We start from the raw sequence: 8704 nt of genomic DNA on the forward strand, positions 1-8704 counted from the left end.
TGCATGGTTAAAAAAAAAAGGAAGATAGAAAACCAAACATGAATTGTCAAACCCTAATAATTCCCTCCCTTTTCTCTCTCTCTCTCTCTCTCTCTTGATCCCGCCGTCGTCTCTCTTCTTCTCTCTCTCACCGGTGTCACTCTTCTGTTCAAGAACCTAAAAGTAAGGCACTTTGGTAATCTTCAAGGCAGCTGAGGGCTATATGAAGGAAAAAAATTTCGTTAAGGATTGGCACTCTTTATCCAGCGACTCTGTACTCTGTAATCTGAATCAGCATTTTTTATGGTAATGGAATCCTAGGATGAATTTGGTTTGGATAACATTCTTAATTTTTGTTTGGATGACATTCTATATTTTGAATTTGTGAGATTCTCTATGTTATGGTTTTCACTTTCAGACTAAAAAAAACATTGATTCTCTCTGTGACAAATGCTCGCATGCACTAAACAGTGCTAGAATATTCCTATATGAATAAGACAGTATAAACTTTTTGATTCAGAGATTCTTTATTACAAATCGATTGATCTTGCAGATGAGCGTGGGGAAAAAAATGGTGGTGGGCACGAAGTTCTTTATTGTGCTGACAGGTAGGTTTTCTTCAAACTTGCTAAAGATTCAATTTCTATTATTTTCAGATTTAAATTTTGCTTAACAAAAACTTTTACCTTCGTCGAAGAGGGAACAACAAAAATCACTGCCACGTCAATAAAATGGAAAGAGGGAATGGTAAGTTTTAATGTCATTGTGCCTCGACTTTTTAAATTAATGTGAATTTAAAGTAATTATGTTTTCTGATTATGAAGGATATTTCTAATACTGAAACTGAAGAGAAAAAGGGAACAAGCGATCTCATATTGAGGAAAGGTTGGCTTATCTACCTCTCTGGGTTTTCTATATGTTGTAATAGTGCTTTAGTTGAATAGTGTTATCTTAGCTAACATATACTGTAAATTATAACTACCATTTACATTGTCTAGGCATTATAAATTTTACTGATTGAATAAATGGGGCATTAATTTTCTCACAGGTATGGGGTAGGACTTAAAAGCTAGACCATGGAAGTTTTATGTTCCAGAGTCAGGTATCTATGTGGCTTTAAGGTTGGTTTTCAATTTTGGATATGGGTACATGGATATGATGTAAATTGACAATGTAAAAAGAACTAGAGTGGTTAATTTTCAAAAAATTAATACATGCCAGAAAAATACAAGTTATATCCATCTAGGTCCATTGAAACAACCATAATAATCAATGCAGTCATGACCGTTCCGGTACTTTTTGTCTGAGAGGAATGCTTGCTCTGCTATGTGAGTTGACTCGTCTTCTAATACCAAACAATCATAGCGTATGCTATTTTTTCATGATAAAATATGAAATTATGGGACATGATTAAAAATATATGAAATTCTAAATTTTTTATTAAAAAATGTAGAAAGTTGCTAAAGGTGGATCGCATTCAAAAAATCTCTAAATTCATTAACTCACAATTTGATAAAAGAATATCTTAAAAGCATATTTTGTAGTTATATGGTTTCTTTGCAATTTTATATTTGATGATATTACATCTTTTTCACCTACTTATTTTTCTTTGCTTTTCTTCTTGATTATAATTGGTACAAATGCCTAAAATGTGGTATCAATTTTTATCTCCTTTTTTATAGGCCAAGACCAACACTTAAGGCACAACTCATGTTGAAGATTGCTGAGAAGAAAATTAAGGAGGCCAATAGAGTGGTTTCACTCACTACTTAGTTTGTGATTTTTTATTTGTTTTTTGTTTTTTGTTTTTTGTTTTTTTTTTTTTTTTGGAAAATGTATTGGATTTTTAGGTGTTTTAGAATTTTGGATCTGAATTTTGTATGGATATTGTTACATTTCAGAGTTTAATTAATAATGATTATTAGAGTTATTTGATATAGTTTTCTTCTATTATGTTTTGTGATTGATAAATGTGAATCACTCTACCAAAAAAAAAAAATTAAAATTAAAATTGAAAAAAAAAATGTAAAATGGCTTACGACAACGTTTGTTCAACGTTGTAAAAGCGTGTTTTTTGCAACGTTTGTTCAACTTTGCAAAAGATGGTCTTTTTCAACGTGCCAATCTTTTTGCAACGTTGCAAAAAACTAGCTTTTGCAATGTTGAATAAACGCTACAAAAACTCTTCCCTCAATGGCAACATCGATCACCGCAACACACGGTTAAATGCTGGAAAAGCCTTTTTTGGGTGTAGTAAATATAACTCATGACTTAATAAAAATAATGCTTCCATGTACAATAATTCAATATAAATAATTCCAAAATCCATTAAAAAATTCATATTATTGTCAACAAAATCGATATAGATCAAAGTATTATTTACAGACTTAGTTACTTCCAAAACTAAAGCAAATGCAAATAAAGTATATTGTTATTAATTTCAAGGTCGAACTACTTAGAATGGTTCACCAAACCTAAAAAAGGAGAATATAGAACTCGAAAGATTGAAGAAATAATGTTGCACTAGAAAGATGGAGGTCTTTACATCTGTTATTATGGCTGGTTTGATGAAATGACCTGTCTTTGCTCGAAATCAATCATAAAGCTAGGTCAATATCACTACACCAAAAATCACTTTTTGCAACGGTCAAAAAACATTGCCAAAGACCTATCGCAACGTTCAGACGTTTGTTGTGGGTTCTGATGTTGCCGTAGAGTGAAGAGTTTTGGCAACTTTCATTGAACGTTGCAAATCAGGATTCTGAGCATTGCTAATGAGTTTTGGCAACGTTCACTGAAAGTTGCGAAAGAGGGTTTTGGCAACGTTCAATGAATGTTGCCGTTTTCTATCTTCTTTTTTTTTTTTTTTAAATTACTCATACATTGTTATATATTTATATATTACTTTACATATATAAAAATCATTTCACATTAATTTTTAAATTTATTTATGCAATAAAAATGAGTAATAAATTCGTCATCACAAATCCTTCTTACACACTTGAAAAAACGAAATTACTTTTATCAAAGAAAACAAGTTAGCCTATAAATACAAAAACTAGACTACGTAATTCTTCAAAATTCTCTTCAGCAATTACCTTTTCTCCATTAGCACCCATAGTTTTGTTCTTATCGAGATGAAGCAACATTGCCATCTTTTTGTACCGTTTCTTCAACTTAGACTTGTCTATGTATGGATCCATTCCAAGAATTGAATAGAAATCAAATTCTCCATTAATTTTTGCCTCTGAAGCAATGTAAACTCCAAAAGTTGCCACCATTTGAGAAACGCCCTCCAGTTCAGAACAGGACATCTGAGCTTTTAAAGCATAATTCCTTGCACAGACAGAATTTCTCTCTGCAAACTTTTTTTCAGCATTTGCTTTAAACCTGAGCGCTTCCTCTAAGTTTGATTCCATCTCAAATATCTGAAATTAAACCCAAATGCTTGAATGCAAATTACAAACAGCATACAATGGGTAACTGTCGGAGTCCAATACTCAAAATAGCCATGGTAGTAGTCTGCTCATTTTCAAATAAAAAATTTATTCAACTTTCCTGAACTTTACACAATCTACCATTTATACTGTCATTACACAACTAATTCAATTTCACAACCTAAGTGATTATATCCACATCAAATCAATTGATTTTCAATTTATATAGCAAGTGGATTGATATATAAAACAACAATCTTTAACTTCATCCTAATAAAATACAAATCAATTTCAAGCTCAACCATGCACCAGATTCTAAAAGCCCAATTTAAAAATCATCATAAGAGCTTCTTTTATACAGTCCAGAACATATCAGGCAAGAAATCATACTTAAAAATTTATTTTCTCAAGGAACACTCACCTCTACAAGATAGTCAAACAATTTCAAGTTCAATTCAACGAATATAAGAAAAGAAAAATCAAATTCAACCATAACGTTCACATTGAGCAAAGATTTGAGCCAACACAAACTCAAATCATCAGAATTTATGAAGGAAAGTCATTATCTCGTTTCTGCTAAAAATTGAACGCTTTTGTAAGTTGCTCAGATTTGAATCACACTTAGTAACACTCTGAACCCAGACCACCAAAATATTTTCTGATCCTTCAATTTTCTGCAGATCCACTGAGAATAAAGGGATCTTGGTGGAATTGAATAAACTTGGTTTACAAGAAAATAATTATATGTGCAATTACTATATATTTCTATATGTACATATCATAGTATGCAGACCTAGAACACCATCCAAAGTGATTTTTTCTACTGTAGCTTCACCATTAAAACTATGCAGCCCTCGAACACCATCCAAAGTGATTTTTTCTACTGTAGCTTCACCACTAAGTTTTAAATCCTTCCTCCACTAGCAAAACCAAATAAGGAATAAGATGCAGTATAGAGGAACCTACAAACACACAATAAGAGAACAAGAACCTACAGAAATAATTATAACCACTTGCAGTTAAGAGTAACTTCTACGTCATTGACTTTCATCACTGTCACCAAATATAAGCACCAAACATATGCAGAAATAATCAGTACTGATAATGTAAAAAAAAAAAAAATTACTTGCATATTATTGTCCCTAATAGAAATAAATCTTGAAAACTATAAATTTAACGAAAAATCGATGGCAAAATGACTAAAACGGACAAATCCAAACACCTCAAGTTCAAGCAATCAAACAAGTTATATAAATTCATTTTGCTCACGGCTGACGTTCAAATATGTTAAACTGCTTAAACTCATCTTAAACTTCCTTCCAAAGATGTTGTACAGGTCCATCTTATTTGTACTAAATAAATAAAAAGAAATGAGAAATGAAAGGGCTTTTGGGCTTCACCTTCTTCTACTGACCGAATGAACTTCACCAGTTCAGAGAGTTCATGGTTCAGTGCTAAGTGGTCTACGCCTTTTTCTCCCAAAAAGATTCCCCTGCTGCCTGTTGTGCTCTCATTTCAGCTGCTTTGTTGATGGTGTCGATGGAAGGAAGGCGGCTCCGCGTCAAGGGCTCAAAGAGACACGAGAGAGAGAGAGAGGGATTCTGGTGGCGAGAGTGAGAGAACAGCCGTGCTTGCTATCTTGCAAATCACAGACGAGAGAGCGAGAGTGAGAAAGAGGTGGAAGAAATTAGGGCTGTCTACGATTTTGGAGCTGAAATTGAGTTTTTTCCAAACTATCGGGGTCGGGTCGGGTCATGTGGTTTGGGTTTTGTATGTTTTAGTTAATAAAAATGTTCGAAGAATGTTTCCAAAGATAATTAACCACAACATTCACATGAACATTGCTAAAACATATAATGGCAACGTGCATTGCACGTTGTTGAACTAATGCGAACGTTGCTAAAACATATACAGTAACGTTCATTGCCCGTTGCAAAAGTAGGTAACGATTAAGACATCTATAGCAACGGTCAATGCACGTTGCCAAAAAAAAAGGGCAACAATGACAACAACAGTCTATGAACATTGCAAAAGGGTGTTTTAGCAACATTCATTCAAACAACGTTGTTAAATCTTAATTTACTCAACCAATGGCAACATACATTTGTTGAATGTTGCAATAGACCTCTTTTAGCAACATGCAATTAAAGAATGTTGTTGTTTACATGTTGCAAAAAGCTTTTTTTTTCTTGTAGTGTATCCTTATATGCTAATTCACAAAATTGCCATATGCTATGATAAAGGAATTTTACTTGAGGGCGTATACCCCCACACATGATGGTGGCAGCTTCATCTTTGGCTATTGAGATGAACTTCATTACTCTCTCATACAGTAAAAATGCCAAATTTGAGTAATGAGTAATGAGTAATATAATTTCTGATTTATCCGTTCGATTAAGGAATAAATGAGGGAGAAAGTAATGAAGTTCATTTTGAGTAAAAAGTAATATAATTTCTAATAGCTTCATTCCAATAAAGAATAAGTGAGAGAGCAAGAATTAATATGTTCATAGCATATATGCACAAAATATTACAAAGAACTGATAGCATAATGTATTCAACAGTTTCTATCCACAGAGGTTTCTTATTATTCGTAAGATTCAGCCATATCATTTAATGGAACTTTTGCAGGTAATGATGTAAATCTTTCAGCCCTATATCTTGTTTCAATTTGAGAAAACAGAGCAAAATACAAGCTTTATTACCTGTCCATTGCTTACCACAGGACTAAGCCTGCAACTTTGCTCCAACCCATATGTCCATCTCCATTACTTCACCCCTATTGACACATACAACATTTTTATGGAAAAAAAATGTCTAAATTTAATCTTTTTTTACGTTAATAATAAGAGCGTCCATTTTGTTTTCTATTGCACATATTCCTTGAAAAATTAGTGCCAATATCATTTGAATATATATATGTTAATATAATGTAGCTCAATACAAGATTGGATAATGATCGATCCACTTGAACTTGCATTCTTGAAACAACCCAAATGAGATTATTTCTCATCATTCCATGATGGCTCATATCCATCACCAAGAAGCCTAATATCCATAGATGATTTAATGTTGTTTCCTGCACTTTTTTTACAAATGAAATGTCTTAAAACTTCTGCATGGAATATAAAAAATAATTCTTGAAAATTCGAAAACCGAAAATTCATCACCTGAATAGTGACGTAGGAAGTTCCGAATCAAGTGAGGCCGAAATGTCAGATAACACGTTGATGGCTTTGAGATACAATGAGATGGCGAATCAGCGCAAAGATGGAAAGAGATAGCAATACTTTCCTTAATTGGGGAAATTTTGATAGGTTTTTGGTAATTTGGCTATAACTTTGGCTACAGTTATCAGAATCGCATTATGATCCCAATCCAGAAAGCTCTTTTCAGGGCGCACGTTGTGGTCTCCTAACTACACTCAGTTGGCACCAATATCAAGGCTAAAATCCGGTGTTTTCCCTTTGAATTTCAATTTTTAGTTATTTTTTTCCACTTATGGTAATATTTTGTTTGCCTTTTTCTAGTTGACTACGAATTTGATTTGAGCCAAATTTTTGGCAAATTACTTCTTTTATTCCATATTTTATTTGGGTGTGATTTTTGAGATTTTATTATTTTTGGTAAAATTTCCATAATTTCGTATTTTCTCAGCTATTTAACCGAGCTTGTGAGTAAATTTTCATAATTCTGGAGTTTTAATAATATTGAGTGGATTTCACATAAATTTCTCAGTGTTTGGGTGTTATTTTTTCGTTTACTTTTTCTGTGAATCGTCTATTGCAACGAGCCTACAGATAATCATTATCATGCCTGCGTCAAATATAGTAAAGGAAAACAACTTTTCAAAATCAAATTATCAAACCACCAATAAGTATGGTAAAAAATTAATATTACTAAATGAAGTGAAAGACGGTTGCTTAGAATTAAACCACCATCTGCTTCTCTTTCAGTTTACATAATATTTGTACTCTTGCTCAAAAATGAAATGCATTAGTGCAAATTTTCTTAATCTAATCAAAATAATCATTAATGAGCTTGTATCTTTATAACAAGCACCCAGGGGAAAAATAAAAAGAAAAGGAAAAGCAAAGATTACGTCAATGAATTTGATAGAACAAATAGGAGATACAACGTTCAAATTAGAAGTTACAGAGATCAGCAATTAAGCACACTCCTGTGCGTATGCACAAATCCAAAGCTTGAATTAGGGATGTAAAGTGCCTTCACACAAATTGAACTCAAACGACATTTCCTGTGTTAATGTTCTAGTTCATCATTTCACCACGTGAAATATCATGAATTAATTGTGCAATTTGTTTAAACGGAGAATCACAGAAAATTCCCTTAAACTTGTATTTCCTATCTCCCTGTCATTTTGAAAATCTCCATTGTTGTACATGCCAAAAATAATTACATTTGGAGAAAGAGTAAGAAAAAAATGAAATTCCCAAGTTCCACTCATAACTGAAAACTATTTCTTCAAAATTCTCAGAGAAACCCCAAAGTTGGTGCTACTTGTAATCGAGAACCATTTACATTTATATTCAATACGACACAAAAAGGGGGAAAATCATAACCCAAGCAACGCTAAAGAAACTTAATATACTATTTAAACACCTTCGCAATCACATATACAGGGAAACACCTATCGGAGGGTTATGAAATTAAGGAGAATTTGAGTGACGAGTTCCTGTAGCTATGTTTTGGGCTAGGCTTCTTTCTTGATGGCCATTATCTTGCCCACGATTTCCTTAATCATAGACTTACTCTCCACCTTCGCCATGCCCATCTCGTTCTCCAACACTATTTCGCCAGGTTCTGCCATCGTCACTTCCACTTCAAATGCGATCCGCGTTGTTTATCTTTCTCCAGGATTTGTGGTTGAAGAGAAAATTTCTAGGTTGAAAAGCGTGGGGAGAGATTTTCCAAAGTGAATGGATGAATAGACAACAGTTCGGGCTTAGTACAGATGGGCCAAGCAAACAGTAATCAAATGCAATTCATCTATAATGCAATCCAGTTTCAGTATGAAAACAATAGCACAAATGAAGAGTGAAATGGTAATTTTTTTCCAATTTTTTTAAGTAGGCAAATCGGATTGGATTATCTTTTTATCGATTTTTATGGATAACCATAACCTGACCTATAGAAGAAGCAAAAAATAAATAAATAAAAATGAAGGATCCGAACTCAATTAAATCTTAAGCGAATATTGACCTAGATTGGTTGGTTTATTTTAGTGTATTGGTTCGATTTTTGATCACCCTAGTTTGGAGAATTGG

General features: G+C 33.0%; 1 protein-coding gene across 2 annotated transcripts; it reads right to left on the bottom strand.

Annotated features, from left to right (window-relative positions):
- Positions 1–2980: 2980 nt before the first annotated feature.
- Positions 2981–5116, bottom strand: LOC111403811. 2 transcript variants are annotated; one of them, XM_023032431.1, is made up of 2 exons: positions 4817–5116; positions 2981–3407 (listed from the first exon to the last, which is right to left on the bottom strand). In XM_023032431.1, exon 2 carries the CDS (start codon positions 3396–3398, stop codon positions 3018–3020), a length of 381 nt encoding a protein of 126 aa, XP_022888199.1. In that variant the 5' UTR covers positions 3399–3407; positions 4817–5116; the 3' UTR covers positions 2981–3017. The 2 variants fall into 2 exon arrangements, with proteins under 2 accessions (XP_022888199.1, XP_022888200.1); XM_023032432.1 differs by having other exon boundaries at positions 2981–3501.
- Between the last annotated feature and the right edge of the window lie 3588 nt (positions 5117–8704).

The sequence above is a fragment of the Olea europaea genome, chromosome 11 (assembly GCF_002742605.1).
Source record: "Olea europaea var. sylvestris chromosome 11, O_europaea_v1, whole genome shotgun sequence".
NCBI classification, from domain to species: Eukaryota; Viridiplantae; Streptophyta; class Magnoliopsida; order Lamiales; family Oleaceae; genus Olea; species Olea europaea.